Source organism: Thunnus maccoyii, chromosome 17, assembly GCF_910596095.1.
Source record: "Thunnus maccoyii chromosome 17, fThuMac1.1, whole genome shotgun sequence".
Taxonomy (NCBI): Eukaryota; Metazoa; Chordata; class Actinopteri; order Scombriformes; family Scombridae; genus Thunnus; species Thunnus maccoyii.
The window spans coordinates 25,849,499-25,870,253 of NC_056549.1; the positions used below are offsets into that span (position 1 = coordinate 25,849,499).

Genomic DNA, 20,755 nt, shown 5'->3' on the forward strand with positions numbered 1-20,755 from the left:
GCAATTCCACGGGTATTGATTCTGGCCTGGGCCATAGCTACCACCTCCATTTTTGTCTGTGACCTCTCCTGCAGGTCAACCTGGGGTCAATCTAAGGTTTTTTGTGGCAACAAACAGCTTCCCCTGAGGCACCCGTACAACACCGAATCACAGATGGTGCAGCTCATTATAAAAAAGAGAGCTAATTTAGGTGAATTTGGGAGGATTAAGAGAATATATTAACCCCACCATGTGGCTGTATAGGAATATGCAGTATCGCCAAGCTTCCTCCCACACAGTTATTCAGAGGAGATTAGAGAGAAGCGGAGAGAGCTGAGATTCCCTTTGTGGATATGAGGAGAGAGAAAGAGGAGAAGGAGAGATGTTCTAATTGAACAGGCTGCGGCGGTGAGATAGACATTGGCTTCCTTTGGCAGTTCATCAAAACAAAATCGCAATCTGCTGCATCACCACTTCTTAAGGTCATCTTAACAAAGTACACAGACCTGAGACTGATTTGTCTTTTTTCATTTTGCAGCAAATGTCTGTGTAAGGACATCAAACAACAAGGAAGACAGATAAAATAAATAAAGTTTTTAACAATGCTAGCGGCAGAGCTCCACATATTGCAATGTGGGTTAGTGAGTCATCATTTGATTTGGTTCAGGCTGAAATGCTGCCAAGACTGCCATACCACTCATGACATTCATGATCTCCAGAGGATGAATCCTAACAACTTTGCTGATCCCCTGACTTCCCCACCAACACTACTGTTTTGGTTTTGTGTGAAATTTCCCAACAGTAATTGGATGGATCCCATTCCCATTCCCAACCCATTCAAGGTCCCCAGAGAATAAATGATAGTAACTTCAGAAATCCACTGATTTATTATCTAGAACCATCATTAAGTCAACATTTTTGTAGTCCTATACTTAGGTTTATTATCAAACAACTACAAAACTAAAGGCATTATCAGCCTCAGCTCTACTTAGTGTGTAGAAGTAATCAACAAATGTTAACATGCTAATGCTTTGATTCCACCGGGCATGGCTGTGTCACGTTCCGGCTGCTTTGCGGTTTTTTTCGTCTTCCACAGGGTGACATACCCCACCGGGAGCATTTCAGAAATGGAATGTTTTGCTACGGGCAGTGCCAGAGAGAAGAGAGCCACCCCTCTACCTGGAGAGGAAGCCAAGGACTGGGGCAGTCATTGCAGCAGTGTTATCATAAAATCTTGTGATTCTCCATTTCCAAGATCTCATCTTTCATGGTGACAAATATTCTCTGCCCAGTTGACTTCTGGCCTGGTGCCACCACTTATAATGTAATGTTGATGTAGTGATGTGATATATGATCAGGAGTCTGCACAAGGTGTTTTATTTTGAAAAGTGACCAGATGCTCCGTGCTGTTCCTGTGTCTGACTTCTGGCCTGGCTCGATCTGCACTGTGCAGCTTGACCTGGCTTCCATTAAAATTAGACTAGGCGCATATTTTTGGCGGAGTGGAGCGGAGAGCCACTTCTGGGACACTTCTGAAACATACTGCGGTGCATCTGGTGGGATCACCAGCATTGAGTGGCAGCGATCAGCTCCGGCAACAGCTGAAATGCAATGCAGCCGCACCCACTGGGATCAAGCCGTAACAAACTAAGTCAAGATAGTGATCATGGTAGTCATTTCTCAGGTTTCCATCCAAATGTAGCGCAAATTTTAAGTGAAATTTCTGAGAATCGATAAAAGAAAATGCAAATGAATGTGTGTTTCCATCCACTACTGTTTTGTTAATATTAATAGATGAGCACATCAAAGTAAACAGTTGGTGGCGCTGATCTTCTATCAAGTGTAATAAACCACAAAAACAGTAAGATGGCGCAACGCGATGATATAATTAATATAGTGACAGTCAAAGCTGAAGCAATTGAAAACGTGATAGAAATCCTGGTGATGGAGAGCGTAATGGACGGTGGAAATGGAGAGAATAGCTAACATCACAGCTTCTTGTTTTTGGAAGTGTTTTGATTACAACCCTGTGTCTGTTATATAGGCATGTATTGAATGCTGACCAGAGATGAAGAAGAGAGCGTACATGCTTCCTGTACGTCATCATTTATTTGCTAAATCTGTTTCCATCTCACTTTGTCACATTTTGCTTTTTGCTAACTTTTGAAAGTTCAGTACACTCAAGGGATTTGCTGCCACGGCCTTACTTAGACTGGTATGACAAGAACATCGCTGGGCTGAGCCAATTTTCACTTGGTGGCCATAGTCGGTATTGCAATACAGGTGATGGACACTGACCCAAGCAGATTTTTCCCTCTTATCACTACAAAAGGAATGGCTGTAAAACAACAAATAAGTTACTCTTAGCTTCAGGAGACCTGAAAAAAATGTATTTTAGCATGGATGTCTTGTAAGCAAATGTCATTGGAAAAATAGGGCTCTATCTCAGAACATAGTATACAGCTCTTTTAATATGTGTATGGTATGACCTGTAGCTTATGGTGGCTATTGTTAGTTGTATAACTAACATTACTGAGTCAGTGTAGTTGCTTTATGACTCTTATTTTCTTTTTATGCTTTATCATGTCACAGATGTCACAGAAGAAAAGGTTTTTTATCTCAAAAGTAAAACATAAAGTAAACACAATATACCTTACCATATACCAGCTAGTGTGGCTGCAGACATTTAGTCTTGTTTTACCCTGCATATTCATTGATTTTATTGGTGAGTTATTAAGATGTGTTTATTTATGAATTTACAGAAAGTACTGGTAACATTTTGTTCATCTAGTTACAATTCCAGAAACAGCTCACTGCAAATTAATTCTTTACTCAGCAAAAACCTCCAGAAGAAGAGCTGGATGTTATCTGTGTTTTTTGATAAAGGACATCAGTAATGAACATTCCAAAGTTAAGTTTGCTTTTATGTGTTTTATGATTCCTGTCAGCGCTTCTTTGAACAACTCCTGCATTAAAATGCTCAAATTAGCAAAGTAAAGACAAGATCGATGCAACCCTCCAAGATATTTTTTCAAACTCTTGACTTAGTCCATCATGCTGCCTCTGCCTTTCTTTTGCTGTGGCTCCCTGCTGTGATGATTGTCTCTGGTGTATAGCTGACTGTATACTTTGGAGCTTAATGTTTTACGAGGAAAGGAAAGGATGACACAGTGACTAAAAAAAGGATCACAGCCATTCATATCTGTCAACTGAGTGCATCATCCATAATAAAGTACGGTTAGCATGTGTGAAATGGCTTAGAGGAGCAGAGAGGAGAGGACGGGAATGTTCAAGGCTATTCTTAGACAGCAGGCACATCCTGTTTGTTACTTTACACGTGAAGAAATTGGATTTGTGCATTTATTAGGGCCCGAGCACCGACCGGTGCGAAGCCCTATTGAAACTGAAGGAGTTATTATTATTATTATTATTATTAGGGCCCGAGCACCGACCGGTGCGAAGCCCTATTGAAACTGAAGGAGTTATTATTATTATTCCTCCGAAACAAACGCATTTTTGAGGGCCTAAACATGCACGAAAACTCATGAAAATTTGCACAGATGTCAGGACTGGCGAAAATTTCGATATTTTATGGGTCTCGAAATAAAGCGGGACAAAATGGCTCGACAGCGCCACCTAGAACTGAGCCCCTCGATACAGATTGTCTTAGGAGAACGAAATTCGGTATGCATATGTATCATGACCAGACGCACCAAAAAGTCTCAAGGACACATAGCCTAACTCCAACAGGAAGTCGGCCATTTTGTATCAAAGTTGAAATTTTGCACCGATTTTGTCATTTCCAGCCCGCATACTTTAACGAACTCCTCCTAGAGATCTGACCCCAGGACTTTCAAATTCGGTCCGTATCATCTACAGGCATAGGAGATTAAAAGTTGCTAAAACAATTCTCATTAGTCTTTCCTGAGGGGGCGTGGCTGGGCGGCGAATTTCGATCCTTCGCCATGAAAAATGAAACGGCTATAACTCCGGCATACATGATCCTAAGAGAGCCAAACCTTTTGTGCTTCATAAGAGTCCCGCCCTGAACGGGTCCATGTGACAATACAGGATATGAGTCATAGCGCCACCTCCTGGCAACAGGAAGTTACATGTTTTACGCTCTGACGCCCTGTGGGCAGCACGGTGATGGAATCCAGCTGAAATTTACTGAGAATAGCCTCAAGACCTTGGAGATCTTATATTATGAAGTTGGTGACCCTTCGTTGAAAGGTGTTGCCATGGCGACGCGGCGAATTTCGATGTGACGCCATGAAATTTCAATGCCTTATAACTTGACTCCACGTGGTCTGATCTTTTCCAAATTTCATATGCTTGTTAAGAGTCCCAATCTGAACACATGTTCAGTCTCATATTTAGCGAAAGTCATAGCGCCACCTACTGGCAACAGGAAGTATCATGCGTCGTACTTTGTCTAATTACTCCTAGGAAATTTGGCTGATGCACCTGAAATTAAGTCAGCTAATAAACAAGACCTTGGTGATGCTACATTTGGCAGCTCATGACCCAAAACTGAATGCTGTTACCATGGCGACACATCCTTCGCCATGAAATATGATACTGTTTTTCAGGGAGAAGGGATTGCTCTACAGTCATGAAACTTGACACACATGTCTAGAGTGATGTCAGCTAAAATCCTATGTGGTCGCTTTGAATGGGCGTGGCAAAATGGCTCAACAGCGCCCCCTTTAAAATTTCAAAATTGCAGCCCCGCCTTCCAGATTAACGTAGAAAGATGAAATTCACAGGGCACATGTATAATGTCAACACGCACAAAAAAGCCTCTTGAAGCCTTATTGTAAGTGGAACAGGAAGTCGGCCATCTTGAAAAAAATGGTACATTTTGGCCTTTTCTTGGCCATTTCGCATACCTTGTATTTTAAAGAACTCCTCCTACAGAATCCATGGTAAGGACTTAAAAATCAGTGTGTGTCATCTAGACTAGTGTATGATCATGATGGTTTGGCCGTGGCGTGGCGTTGAGTTTTGATGTTTCGCCATGACAGAGGAAATTGATATAACTTGAGTGTACACGGTTGGATCTGCCTCAAACTTTACACAACAAGTCACTGACAAAAGCCCTTCGACTGAGCGTCACTTGGACATGCGCTGGGGTGCGAGGGCCCGATCATCGCTGCTTGCAGCTTTAATTATTATTATTATTCCTCCGAAACAAACGCATTTTTGAGGGCCTAAACATGCACGAAAACTCATGAAAATTTGCACAGATGTCAGGACTGGCGAAAATTGCGATATTTTATGGGTCTCGAAATAAAGCGGGACAAAATGGCTCGACAGCGCCACCTAGAAAGTCAAGAAAATTGAGCCCCTCGATACAGATTGTCGTAGGAGAACGAAATTCGGTATGCATATGTATCATGACCAGACGCACCAAAAAGTCTCAAGGACACATAGCCTAACTCCAACAGGAAGTCGGCCATTTTGTATCAAAGTTGAAATTTTGCACCGATTTTGTCATTTCCAGCCCGCATACTTTAACGAACTCCTCCTAGAGATTTGACCCCAGGACTTTCAAATTCGGTCCGTATCATCTACAGGCATAGGAGATTAAAAGTTATTAAAACAATTCTCATTAGTCTTTCCTAGGGGGCGTGGCTGGGCGGCGAATTTCGATCCTTCGCCATGAAAAATGAAACGGCTATAACTCCGGCATACATGATCCTAAGAGAGCCAAACCTTTTGTGCTTCATAAGAGTCCCGCCCTGAACGGGTCCATGTGACAATACAGGATATGAGTCATAGCGCCACCTCCTGGCAACAGGAAGTTACATGTTTTACGCTCTGACGCCCTGTGGGCAGCACGGTGATGGAATCCAGCTGAAATTTACTGAGAATAGCCTCAAGACCTTGGAGATCTTATATTATGAAGTTGGTGACCCTTCGTTGAAAGGTGTTGCCATGGCGACGCGGCCAATTTCGATGTGACGCCATGAAATTTCAATGCCTTATAACTTGACTCCACGTGGTCTGATCTTTTCCAAATTTCATATGCTTGTTAAGAGTCCCGATCTGAACACATGTTCAGTCTCATATTTAGCGAAAGTCATAGCGCCACCTACTGGCAACAGGAAGTATCATGCGTCGTACTTTGTCTAATTACTCCTAGGAAATTTGGCTGATGCACCTGAAATTAAGTCAGCTAATAAACAAGACCTTGGTGATGCTACATTTGGCAGCTCATGACCCAAAACTGAATGCTGTTACCATGGCGACACATCCTTTGCCATGAAATACGATACTGTTTTTCAGGGAGAAGGGATTGCTCTACAGTCATGAAACTTGACACACATGTCTAGAGTGATGTCAGCTAAAATCCTATGTGGTCACTTTGAATGGGCGTGGCAAAATGGCTCAACAGCGCCCCCTTTAAAATTTCAAAATTGCAGCCCCGCCTTCCAGATTAACGTAGAAAGATGAAATTCACAGGGCACATGTATAATGTCAACACGCACAAAAAAGCCTCTTGAAGCCTTATTGTAAGTGGAACAGGAAGTCGGCCATCTTGAAAAAAATGGTACATTTTCGCCTTTTCTTGGCCATTTCGCATACCTTGTATTTTAAAGAACTCCTCCTACAGAATCCATGGTAAGGACTTAAAAATCAGTGTGTGTCATCTAGACTAGTGTATGATCATGATGGTTTGGCCGTGGCGTGGCGTTGAGTTTTGATGTTTCGCCATGACAGAGGAAATTGATATAACTTGAGTGTACACGGTTGGATCTGCCTCAAACTTTACACAACAAGTCACTGACAAAAGCCCTTCGACTGAGCGTCACTTCGACATGCGCTGGGGTGCGAGGGCCCGATCATCGCTGCTTGCAGCTTTAATTTTGAGTTGAATTTGCAGTCGTAGTTGTAGTATACACAAACCACAGGTGCTGTTATTCTAAACATGAAGCAAGTTTTCATTTTGCATTGTTTGTAAAAATGTGACTGTTGGAGTGTTTTTACAGTATGTGGAGCCACAAGCCGCCAAAGGACATGACAGTACAGGCATTTGCTGGAGCTAGTTAACAACACACAACTCTGTGCATGTGTGGGCATAGGCTATGTTTGTGTACTTTCAAAACTTACCAGAAACTTCGGCTACTTCTTTATGCTAGTTATGCTAGTTAGGCCATTTCCTGTTTGTCAAACATCTCAAGATAAGTATAAATCTAATTTCATTGGTTTGTCATTTACAACGTTGCAGGTATTTGCATCTATACCATAGACTGTATGTAAATATGGACATAGTCCCCGTGAAGTCACCCATTGGTTTGCGAACAGCTGTTTTGAAGCCTCGAGTGTAGCGATTTGACCATCGCCATCTTGGATTTGGCCGTTGCCATGTTTGATTTTTGGAGCCAAAAGTGACCATATTTGGACAAGAGGGTGGAGCTGACCATAGCTCTAGCTGCTAGCTTAGTTAGCATGGTGCATTTACAATATATGGTTAATTTTCACTAGCGAAAAACAGGCCTAAAACCGTTCAAACAAAATGTACTCACTGGAAAAACTGATCATCTGACTCACTAATGGATCTTTTATTAAAACCAAACACTGAACAAGATTTTTTAGGCGATCACAAAGTTCAACCAACTTTAGTGAACTGAAAATACAATAATAAATAGCAACGGCTAGGCCTATACGCAATGGTTACGTTACGTAAGCAATGTCGTCACCGTGGTAGTGCCTTGCCAATCACAACATAGCCACACCCTAAAGCATACCCTGCTTTATCATCAAATTTAAATTAAATGGGACCATAATTTACAAAATGAACATCATGCTGTATTGAAGAAGACGTGAAACTAGCAATTGAGATCATAAACTCATTAGGAAACAGTTTACTGAGGTAATAAATCAAGACAGAACTAGGGTCTTGATCTATACACTGATTTTATATGAAATTGTATAGCCTTGATCCAGGTTCATGTATTGCTTGTCTGCCACAATATTATATCCAGATATCTCCAGGGAAGGTGAGCAGGCATCAGGGGAAAAATTTTGATGTTACAAGTGCAAAGTAGAAAAAAGACAAATAGAATGCAGCTTATTTCCATTAAAATAAATACTGTGGTTTCTTCCTCACTCACTGACAAGAGTGCAGCACAGCAGCATTGCACGCACTACTGCCACTGGGGGAAGCCAATAATACTGATGCAGGAGCAAAGGTAAGTTAATATTTTATTCTCTTTGTCTAACTGCTGGTGGCTTGGTGGTTGCTCTTTATATTTTCTGTGTGCTGATCATGTCGCAACATGTTGTGTAAAATGCAAAATGCAAGCCATTTTAAATCAGTTTTGTAAGTTAATGATTATTTGTTAAGCTCCTCCAGTCTGAAGCTGCGTTCATGTATTGTTTGACCACTTGGGGGCAGCAGAGTAACATGAAAACATAACACTGACATATCAACTTATAAAGTTATTATGGTGAACGTGTTGGCAAACAGTCACCTATTTACACATTCAGCAGAAACTGCATTAGCATTCGTTTGGAGTCATGTTTCTGGCTACCTGTTAGTCGCTAACTTTATCTGTCAGTGTTTGGTGCTGGGCGGGTAACGGTCAGCTGATTTATCAGAAATTTTTGTCCGAAAACTTCTGCCTCCAGTGGCTGAAAACAGGGTTGAGGATGTGGGCCAGAAAACCAAAACAGTTAAAATAGGTAAAAAGTCTCAGTAGAAGTGAGGGGAACTGCAGAGTAGGGTGATAATTCTCTGTGTCACTACAAGCAACATATTATAGATCTTTTGTTAATATAAAAATATTGATCAGCTTTAAATCACTTACACTGTATTTCCTGTGGAGACCTTTTCACCTTTAAAAAAAAATCAGCACGAAAAATGCTGCCATCTCAACACTTTTTCTGCTGTATGCTAGTAGGTTGTGGCCCTGACCTGCATGAACCTTAAAATTAACAGACCATTTGTAGATCATTTTGCTACTATTACATATTCAACTTGTCCTTGTTATGACTTAATCAGTGTCAAACAGTTAATTTTCAGGGTTATTCTCAAAGATCTTTACATGGGAAACCAATAATCACTGCCATTATACTGACAGCCATTAGAGCCTAAAAGCAATAATAATGTAGAGGAACCCACCAGGTTGAAGGCAGTTAAAAGGCACAGCATGTTCAGGAAAGGTTGTGCATAATATTACACATTAGCATTTAATGAAACTGTGATGAGTATCACAGCTGTTTTTGTGACATTTTCTCACACATTTGCACAATGGGAGTGTATTCCTCACTTTACAGCGGCAACATGAAGCTAAAAGATCTCTAGATTTTGCACATGTTGAGATATGTGACCCTGTGTGCAGTGAATCTATCTCTGTACACACATCACTTCTGGCTGCTGTGATCATGTTATAGTACATGTGCTGTCAAAGAGAGTTTACTGATGCATTGCTGTGTGTCACGCAACATAAAGGCAGAGGTGGTCCCAGGACACCCAATGTCACACAACCTGTGTTTAGCCTGTCAGGCAGTGTGCTTCAATCACTATGGTAACCTTACCTGTATGCACTCAGATATTCCATTTTAAATTCATTTGAAACATGCAACAGCAAATGCATATTAAAACACATCAATTTCACTTCAACACAAAAGCATCCTTCTTTATGTAGAAATGCTCCCTGCAAGTCAAAAGCCAGGGCTTCACCCTGCTCTGAATGCTTCTTTTGCATTGTTTTTTTCTACCATGCTGATGAGCTGAAGTCAGCTCGGCAGTATGCCCAAAAATGGCTGTCCATTCCGTAGCCTTGGTTGCCAATGATGTTGCTAAGGTTTTGTCATGCGTTTTTTGTGTTGTCCACTCTCATATTTCAGATCGGATTTCAACTCAGACATGTTTGGATGTATTTAAGAAGTTGACATTTCAAGTAAAGAATGAGAAAAAGTAGTGAAATCCTACTATTACTGTTTGTTTCATTGTTTGTTGACATCAATTCCGGAGCGAGGGAAAGTCTCCTGAGGGGCAGCTTCCAAGAACTGGCCTATCAGAACAGAGTGGGCTCATTGGGAGGGGGGCCTTAAAGAGACAGAAGCTAAAACAGCCTGTTTCAGACAGAGGCTGAACTGAGGGGCTGTGTAAAGGGTTAGTAGTAGTTAAATAAGGAGTTTTTTTAACTGTAAATTATGCAAAGACATTCAAGTAGAGCCCCAGATTAAAAATATAGACCTGGAAATGTGCATGTTATCTCCCCTTTAAATTATAAGCTGTCTACTACATTGTACAAATTAGTCAAGTATTGATTAAGCTTAATGCTAACTGGCAGTTATCGAATGTATTACCTGAAAGAACACAACAGTGTTTTTTTTAAAAGAAGTAGACATAATTGTCTCATTTTGGATCAATGGACTATTGTCTCAGAATGACACTGATCTAAATCTGCGTGATAAATGAACATTCAAAGAAAACGAGACCACAAAATGCAGTACAGTTCGACCAAAAGACAAAATAGACGTGCATGGTGTAAATGGCTTTTTAACTTTTCAGTTTCTTCAGAGCTGTACTAATAGATATTTGGAGGCCCTGCAACAAGCTGAGAACACAGCCTTATATTGGTGTGTTAGCAAACAATTGCCTGTTTATACATCCAACAGATAGCAACATTAGCCCTTATGTAAAGACAAGTTTTTTAAGCCCTGATGAATGTAATTCACTCTCCTTTTAGTTCAGTTGTGGTCTCCACCAACTCCTAAGGAGACATCTGGCTCACTGATGCCACTATGTTCACCAGCTATTAGCTAACATTTGGTGCTGGACAGGTAGTGTACAGGGTGGGTTTATCAGAGCTTTTTTGTTTTTCTGAAAATATCTGCCTGGTGCTACTGGAAACAAGGTTGATTAGAGGGGTGAGAATGAACCCAACTGTAAAGTTTTGGGTCATAAAATCAAAACAATGAGCTAAAAGAGGCTAAAAAAGCTCCATAGAACTGCAGAGTTGAGTGATAATTCTCTGGTTTCATCACTACAAGCAACCCCTTTCACATTACACATGGTCATTTGATCTATCGTTAATATAAAAATATTGAGTAGTGCAGCTTTTAAAAAAAATTAGTTAAGTGAACTCTTGAGTCTATTTTGTTCCTTCTGTCGTAATTATTAGTCATTTTTTCTGTGTTAGTGCCATTTTATCTCCTTGGGCAATGATCTGTTACCTGCTTAACGAAAAGGAAATGCTTGTTTCTTTTTGGATGAGCACGTCTATACATTAAGGCACTTTTTACTTTGCTTGAGGCAATCTTCCTCTAGGATTAAAATACTTGATAATGTGGCCAAATGAATAAAGGGAAGAGGGATGTGGTTAACATAATGATACAACACCTCGTCATGAGGGAAAAGTTGGCTGCTTTCATTCCTCACCAAAATTATGGGTGGGAATTAGAAAAATGTCAAAGCTCATGTAGATGAGAGGATGTGAAGAGGTCTTTAAAGTATCTTTTATATAGAGATTAAAAAATATGAGAAGAGCTAAGTGGTTTCCATATAATATCTCAATGTATTCCACATTTATGCTCACAACAGCAAGTTACAGTACATACAATACTCTACAATCTACAATACTATCATATTATGTTACATTAGTATATTATCAAAATAAACATAACTACATTATTTATTATCATTACTTAAGATTGCATCATATCACAACAATAGAACAGTGCTGTTCAGTATATTAAATTATATGACATAGAAGTAAACATTTTTCAGTGCTTGGCTATAAATGGTCAAAATCTGGGAACCAGACCAAAACATCCCCACGGACAATGTCTACAAGTACAAGTTCTCAATGAACTGTGTAGTTCGACCAAAGACAGATTGCTTTAATAATTTTCAGAAACACAAAGATGAAAAACATTCCAATTTTTCATAGGAAAAAGGCAAAGATTCAAAGAAAGTCAGAAAAATAAAACAGTTTCGTGGCAGTTTTTTCTATATACACTAGCAGTGGAGCTCTAGGGATTGTAATGTTGGTTGGTTGGTCCACCACTTTGATTCTGACTGATTTTTTTTTTTTTTTTTTTTAACAAATATTGGATAGTTTGCTGAGAAATGTTTACAGACATTCGGTCCCCCGAGGATGAATCATAATCACTTTGTAGCTCCTGCATCATCAGGTGAAAATCTTGATTAATGAGCAGATACCTGCACAACTAATGACGTTCCCATCTGTCTCAGCTGTACTTAGTATTTAGTACAAATTGGCAAATGTTAGCATGCTAACATGCAAAAGTAAGATGAAGGACATGGTAAACATTCTACATATTAAGAATTAGCATTGTCATTGAGAGCATGTTAGCATTTAACTGAAAGCAGCGCTATGTGCAAATACAGCCTCACATGCTCACCTAGCATGGCTGTAGACTCCTTGAGGAGACAGAACACATGCAGGTCATTAGGCAGAGGAGCAAATTTACTGGAAAGAATCCATAAAAGCCACAATGTTCAAATATCCATATACAAAAGCTCTTAAAGAATTAGGAAAAGACAATATAAGTTAGGTGAGAGCATAAAGACCTACTGTATATTCACCATTTATTTTTTCATCACCTGTCAACTTCAGTTGACATCACATGTTTTTAAAATCATGGCTTCTCACCACTTTGGTGAACTGATCAGCCCCATAATTTCCTCCAGTGAATAAACACAGTGAGCAAAAATCACACACTGTAATTTGTGTCAAACAGTCAATACAGAGGAGGTGTACGTATCTATGTGTGTGTGTCTGTTTGTGTGTGTGTGCGGATGTTGTTCCTTGACTAATCTGTCTTCATTAGCAGAATGGGCCCTGAGTGACTGGTGTCCTTTTGCCCTTTAGCTCGGTGTTGCAGTCTCAAAAGCTGAATAAACACCCCTGATACCACTTTACAATGGAAGTGAGTCGAATTAGAAAGGTCAGTCAAAGTCAAACATGCACCGGCAGCTCTCGCCTGCAGAAAAGATACCAGCCCAGACAAATTAGTTTGAAAAAGACGGCAAGCTGGGGGGACGGGGTATAGCAGCTGGAGGGACAAAGTGGAAAAAACCGTGAAAGCTTTAGAGAAAAAGAGGGAAAAGACAAAACAAACTTTTTCCTCTACAACAACACTAAAGTAGCACAACTGGCAGCAAGGGAGCTCTCAAATAAATGAACCCAACTCCCTAGTGTGCCTTTAAAGGGGCAATTTGCCAAGCCTATTGTTACCGCTTTAATGTTGTGTATTGATTAGCTGCACATTTACATCAAGGTGAACTCTCGGGGAGATTACACGCTAGTTGAAGTGGGCCTTATAGTGCCTGTTTTTTTCCCTCTTTCCTGGCAGCAGCACTGTCATGCTGATGTAAAGGATGCTGACTGGGCTGCCGTCTTAAGTTGACTTAAAAAAGCGAGAGGCTTCTGATTTCATGGCTGGTAGAACTCTTAGTGAAGTGATGAGCGATACAGACTAGAGCAGGAGATGAAGAGTAGAAAGACGGACAAGGGCTGCAAAAAGAAAGACTGAGCACAAAAACAGTGGCAGAAAAACAGAGGAAATGTGACACAACTAAAGAAGAAAAGAAAATGAAGTAGTAGAACAATGGGAAAAACACGCAGCTCTCACCACCCTGCAGCCCTCATGGGCCTTATAACCCAAGAATAGAGTTTTCTCTCTCTCTGTCTCTTTGAGTAAAATGCTGATCCAGCAGGCTGTGTCCTACACAGCCTGCTGGAGGCACTGATGCTAGCTGGCACATTCAGAAAGGCACACAGGACTGCGCTACACCTCTTCTTTGCCGACCCCAAAGACTCACAAACTCGCAGCCAAAAATAAATAAATAAAAAAAATCCACAACAAAACTGGATAGAGGGTTGGTGAGAAATATGGCCAAGCTCTGAATAGACACAGCTAAACTGAGAGATATTCAGATGGGTGCAACAAACTGCTGCATATCTCTGCGTGTCTCTCTGATTCTCTCTGCTGGAGAGGGGGATACTGTGACTTTGCAGCAAAGCTCGCTCACTCAGGCAGCGCTTCAGCAGATCACTGCTCTCTCTGCCAGGGCCCTAATCGAGTTCTCTATAGACTGTCACATTGTGTACAAACAGCAATGCTGCAGGTGATACAGAGAAGCTACAGAGATGCTCTGGTACAACCACTGAGATTACATGCTACAAAAAGGATGTTGCTTTATCGAGATTCAAGATCATTTATTATTATCATTTCACAACACAAGATTGTATAACGAAATATAGTTTGTAGTCCATTTATGCTACTCACAAAAACAGAAATTATATGAAAAATTAAGTGTCAGCATGCAACGGCAGGTGAGACTCACCTTGATAAATTCATGTTTCTTTTCATTATACTACAGGAGCATAAAGCACTGATATAAGAACCAAAGACATCTTTGGCTCTTATATCAGTGGCTTTTGTACTTGGAATCATATTTATGAAAATTCCTGTATATTATGTTTTTATCGTGACACTTCTTTTTCCAAGTGTCTTAATTATGCCATAATTTACAGGTATGTTTCCAGAGAAGGATCATATGATTTGGTACTAATTACAGTGTGGAGAAAACTGAGACAATGTATTGAGCCAGTACACACAGTAATTACTGACTTGTTTATTCAATTAAAAAGAAGTCAAGAATTGATATAAAAGTTACTTAACTGGATGAGGTGTACATGCAGTTGTTGATTTACAGTAAAAATATCTTAAAATCATAGAGGGGAAATCCACCAGTTTTTCAAATGCTCGGGTTAAAATTAAGACTAAAACTCCTAAAAATTAAGGGCATATTAGTCCTAACTAAGTGTTTAGATTCATTTACAAAACATTTTAGTGCTCCAGAGGACTCCTGAATCACTGAGACTTGCTCACAGTTAGCTGCTGCAGGTAATAAACATCGTTGTGTCACTGTTTTGGGAAAATACAACAATAACTACAGTTTAAAAGCATATTTAGATGGTGGTGCAGTTAATAAGAATCCAATCAACTCACCTATAACACCTGAGATGACAGTTTGTACAACTCTCCATTACTGGGAAACTGGAAAAAAAAATGCTGTTTGTAAGACTAATGAACTTGGAATATTCCAGCCTTTAGTCAGAATTATTCATCAAACCAAAATCCATCTATCTGTATATTCATTCTTTCATTTCACATTCACTGACACAGACCAGTCATCTATCAACCAATCACAGTGGTCAGAGTGATTTAGGTCATGCGTAAGTACTGCTCCACAGTAAGAAAGTCTTCTGTGGCTGTGGAGGAACTTTTTAAAGAGTAAGAAAATGACCTTGATGATTGAGCTTGGAAAATAAGTTTGTCAAAAAAACCCCATCTCAGCTCAAGGTCCACTCACTATTCTTGCAGAGCTTTCAGCAACATCTTGTAGCCTTCATCAGCAGATGGATTTTGTCTGGTTTACATGGAGATGATTAAGTATACTGTATATTGGTGGTCATAAACAGTATGGCTTCACTGTTTGACAACTGAACCATCTCCATGACAACCGAGACAGGACAATCTATTAACAAGGAGCATGAGATCCTGAAAGCCCTGAAAGCAGGAGAAATGTAGTAAGTGGATCTTGAGTTAAGAATTTTTTGATGATGATGTCATCAAGGTTACATCAGTAATTATGAACTATGAGGTCTGAGGTTTGATATGGACACTATCAAATTAGGAGTTGGATAATCCAGCATTTTTGGAGCTTGACACATAATAGAGACTATGTTGGCCACTGCTGCCTCCATTTTGATCATCAATGTTTTTAATCAGTGGAGTACTCCTTTAATGATAGAAAGAAAAAAACTAATTGTAAATATTGATTTGTTGTTGGAAACTTTAACTTTCCATACTACTTAAATTACATGATTGCCTGTAATAAATTGGGAGACGTGCTTTAAGTTTAAAGCACCATCAGACTGGAATAATCGTTGCTTGTCCACGTTAACTCTTCCTGTTCTCGTCTTTGATTGCATGTACTTTCATTTCTGTTCATAAGTAAACTTTATACTTTGACATAATGTTATTTGATCTATTCATATATTTTATTTCTTGTTCATTCTTTGTACAGATGACTCATGTAACAGATGTAGCTGGTGGGGTTTAGGATGGTGGGAGAGCCCTTATGCGTATGTCCATGTTGATGTTATTATGTTGATTGTTTTGTGTTAATGTAATGTTTGATTTATTATCTAATCTATTTTTGTTTTGCTTATATATTCTAATTTTTATTTTCTGTGCCTAAGGACCCCCTCGAAAACAAGATGGTGCATCTCAAGGGTCTCATCCTTATAATTTTGAAATAAAAATTCACAACTACACGCAGAAAAACTAATTTTTATATCTGTATGTTCAGCTATACTGACTGAATGACACTTTGGTAAAAGAAGGTTACACTACCAATACATTGAAGTCAAATGGAAGTGTACTAATTTAACACTGTCTCCATATTCTCTTTTTTCCATACACCTTTTCAGGAACATTACAATTAAAATTATTAGGAAACAAAAAAGATAGTGTTACTTTTTTATTTTATGAACACTGCATTTGTTTTTTTTTCTGATACAAAAAGCTTTTTCTCTTGTGAAACAACAAGTATTGTACATACAGCCTGTGGCCTTATGTTCTCCAGAACAGCCCAGTAAAAATAATAAGAAAGAAAAACAAAAATCCTGCCTTGGTGTCAAAGGTCACTGATCCACACGTTTATGCCTGCAGCAGTGTGGGGAACCATTTGCCATCAATTTCATACAGGGAGCAAGAGCCGGAGAGGATGAGAGTTGCTGCTTCAGTCAACTGTGTATCGATCAGTGATTCATCTTAAACCTACAGTAGCGAGGAACCCTGTGTGGGCTTCTGTGCAACATGTGCTTGAAGTAAGCACAGTACAAATGTGTCCTCTTGCTCTGTATCTGCATCTGTTATAACACGTGGCAGTGTGTCTCTGCAGTCACCACGTTGGACCCAGTGGAGATCCCAGTGAAGCCTGCTGACGGTCAACATGAGGAGAGGACAAAATGTTATGATAAAGCCATGAAGCAGGAGAGGAACAAAATTAAAGACTGCCATCTAGTGGTGAGCCTGAAAACTGCTTCTGGGAAATACAGCAGCAGCCAGGCTGGTATGAACTGGTGGGCATTGGCTAATAAATAAAGCAGGATGATACTCATCTTGGCTTTGCTGTATTTTATTTGTTTAAATCTGTGTTAGGCTTCATCAGGATTAAATGCTGCATCCTGGTTAAAATTGCGCCAAATAGTTGTTGTCATGAGGGAGCTGTGACATCAAATGAAATCATTTGTAATGGGCTGTTGTACCTGCTTCTGAGTCTGACTCAGTAATCAACCAAAGAGTAAGCTCTGGAGGGATATTTGTGTAATCAGCAATCACCATCAAACACTCGTTCACCATCACTGTGATTAGTACACAGACTGTATTGATCAAACTAAAGTGATTGATCATGTTTTAATGGTGCATCCGTTGCTAGTGGGGGTCAATATTCAATGTCTTTCACAGATAAGGATATAAGGGTCCAAGGGAACAACAGTCTACAGCAGGTCGTATATTAGGATAAGGGTCCATTAGTGGACTGAGCTGAATGAGGATACAGAGATAGGAAAAAGCTAGTGAGAAACAGGCAGGGGATATACAGTTTGTTTGACTCAACAGCACATTAGTGAATCAGCAGATTCATACAGTAACAAGCTCTGTGGTGTCCCGGAGTCAGGAATCCTGCTCTGCACTTAAAATCAAGCAAGGTAAATAAAATCAGTGAGAGGAAACAGCCACTGATCACATTATGTCACATCTGGGTTATGGGGTTCTGCTATAAACCACTGAAACTATTCTTCCTTAAGTCCTTGATATAAAATGTTTTTTTTGTCTAATGATGGAATTAATGCAGAAATTACACAGTGGAAACAAGTATTTAAATGTGTACAACAAGAGTGCAGGATGTCAACTTTCACACTGTAGGTACTATACATTTCTATCCACCAGTTTTCAAAAACATTTTGAATTTGCACACAAAATGCCAACATTAAATGCCAGAAATCCTATTAAAAGAGAGGGTGTGAATATCTCCAATAAGTTTTCATGCTTGGCTGAATTTAAAAATGTCAAAAAAGAGACAATGTGATAAAGGCTTTCATCCATGTCATGCTACCAGTCGCTGTTACAGGCCTCCACTACATCAAAAAGCAACAGGAATAAAGTTTGTAAAGGGCAGAAGAGTCAAGAGTGTACATGAACACAATGTCTCCAGTTTGATTGCAGGGAAAACAGAGAAACAGAGAAAACATGAATGCATCTAAGGTGGGAAGGAGCAATGCAATGTCATGATGTTCTAATGATACTGGTTCTCAATTAATTATGTCGTCACATCCTTTAGAATATATATTCACTATACAGTAGGTTTCCTAAAATCCCATATATTCACCAAAAACTTTACAATTTAAAGGGAACATAACTTTAAAAAACATAAAATCAATTGTTCCGAGATGAATCAAAGCAGACTGTAAAGAACAAGCTCAGAAAAGAATGGATTCATTTACGGAAGCAAGAGTTTTCCTCCAGGCAAATGTCCATGTCCACTGCTCCAGAAAATGAAAATGCAGAATACTGGAGGCCTGATTTGTCTTGATGATATGTATTGACATATTGGCTGGAATGGCTGGCAAAACAAACTGGAGCTGAGACCAGTGAGGGGACTGGATCATTGATATAGTCATTATGCGTCAAAAGGTAAAGCATATAGGAGGTGTGGAGGCTGCAGTCATTTAGGGACTTGAATGAAGATTTTCTTTTGAAGAAATTAATGGTGCTGGTTTCCAAGTGGACAAAGAATAAAACTAACAGGGTTAAAGAAACTTTTGCATAACACACATGTACTTGTGACCTTGTAAGATCTGTAAAGTCGTCTACAGAATGGCTGTTGGTCTTACATTCAAATCAAATGTAGGACCACTTCAAAGGAATAGTACTTGAAGTTAGACTCCTTGAAGATTTTCATGAAATCAAATCCTGTTTTGGTGCTATATGTTTTTTCTGCTATAGTCATTTAATGTATTTACAATCTGTAATTACCTCTCTCTAGGTTTCATTGTTAGTGGTAGAGTCCACCATTCCTGTGCTGGATTGAAATTGCCTTCACATGCATGAGGGATTTAAAGGAAACAATGCAACATGTAATCCAGCGTTACTGTTTGTCATTTTATGTCATTGATGTTAACCTCACTGTTCATTCTCCTACAGCCATATCAGAGCTGTATTAAGTTACTGCTATGCAAATCCAACATTTTCTACTGCTGCTGCTTCACATTAAAAGCATTCAACTGGCAAAATACACGGTTACTTTTATTAAGTTAAGTACAGTAATACATAATATATTTGTCAACCAAGGTTAAGCCTTACAACAATTGTTCATAAAAAATATTGCATCTTTAAAACAAGACAATGGTCATTTTTGAGTCAGTCTTAAATATTGCAGAGAACAAGGAGGATTCTCATTCTCATTCTCAAGCATTACACACAAATGATTTAATCATATTGAAGGTCTATGTGGCATCCCAGTGGGTTTTACAAGCACAATTACTTTGCCAACTACATGTACATAACAGTATAGACTGTCAAATGTTGATTGTAATGAAGAATTGTTGCTGGATATGACACCAAAGTTCTGCTGGGGCCAAAATCAACGTTTCCAAACCACTAAGGACAAAATCAAGAAAAAAACATGTAAATCTTTCTGTACAATTCTCTGGCTATGTACACTCTCTAATATACCTTCCAGAAACAGATCAGGTTTTAATAACAAAGGCAGAAGATGAAGAGGTATTTACCTACCACAATTTGTGATCATTATTTAACCATCTGGAACAGAAGAATGAAAAATGGGAACATCTGGCAGTATTTACAGCATATAAGCTCTGTATGAATAAAGAAGTCCAGTTTCAAGGACTGAGAGGTATAATAATAGAGGTATAATAAAGGTATAATAATATATGTTATTCTAGTTGTCCTAATATAGAAAACATTGACAAACATATTCGCTGAAGTTTTTTGCACTAATATAAAGAAAATTCAAGTTTGCTGAGTTACTTTGATAGCAACAGCCAACGTTACCTGGCTAGGAATCATTTAATAGAGGTTAATGTTTTATTACTACTTATCATGATGCATTTTGTTTTGAGCTGTGGCGGCTATTAATAAGAGACAGACACTCGCTCTCCTTCTTCTGCTCCGGCGAATCCAAAGGAGACGGCAACCTGGACAGTGATGGGTTCATCTGATCAATCAGAGAAGGAAACTATAGGGGGATTCGGTTGCAGAGTTGAAGCTAAATCCTGACCTTCATCGGCAGTACTTCAGGATGAGTGCTGAGCAAATGGACGACCTGTTGTCCAGGACTGGTGCTGAGCTCGAAAAGCAGTCGACAAACTTCAGGGATGCCATCGAGCCAAAACAACGACTTGCTATCACACTGAGGTAACAAAGTAATTTGCTTACTTGGAATTCACATCACTATCTGCTTAGTGTAAATGTGTTTTCATGTAACATATGATGAGATAAGAAAAAGCTTTGAACAACAAATTCATGTTAAACCACTTCAATTAACTTCAAATGTCTTAAATTCTATAAGATGAAATTACAATAAGAGAAGTGAGTAGTTTTTAATAAAAGCTTGAGTACAGACTATTTATAATGGCACATTACTAAAAGATAAAAACAAGACAAGATTTTTATATTATATTTATATTTATATTTA

At 39.3% G+C, this 20,755-nt stretch overlaps 1 protein-coding gene across 8 annotated transcripts in view; it reads right to left on the reverse strand.

Annotated features, from left to right (window-relative positions):
- The window catches only part of LOC121882680 (spermatogenesis-associated serine-rich protein 1-like), an 85,685-nt gene that overhangs the window by 35,139 nt on the left and 29,791 nt on the right, over positions 1 to 20,755 (reverse strand). The window contains exons 5-6 of one of the 8 annotated variants that reach the window (XR_006092145.1): positions 19,834 to 19,916; positions 19,324 to 19,698 (exon numbers count right to left, since the gene is read on the reverse strand). The exons of 2 other annotated variants lie outside the window; for them this stretch is intronic. Coding sequence is in view for 5 of the 6 variants with exons in the window: in XM_042391090.1 (XP_042247024.1) it covers positions 16,816 to 16,978 (163 nt within the window). In the remaining variant the exon portion in view is untranslated. Of the gene's footprint in view, positions 1 to 16,507; positions 16,979 to 19,323; positions 19,699 to 19,833; positions 19,917 to 20,755 lie in introns of those variants that run through there. 5 more of the 8 variants (XM_042391091.1, XM_042391090.1, XM_042391085.1 and 2 more) reach the window with 5 other exon arrangements.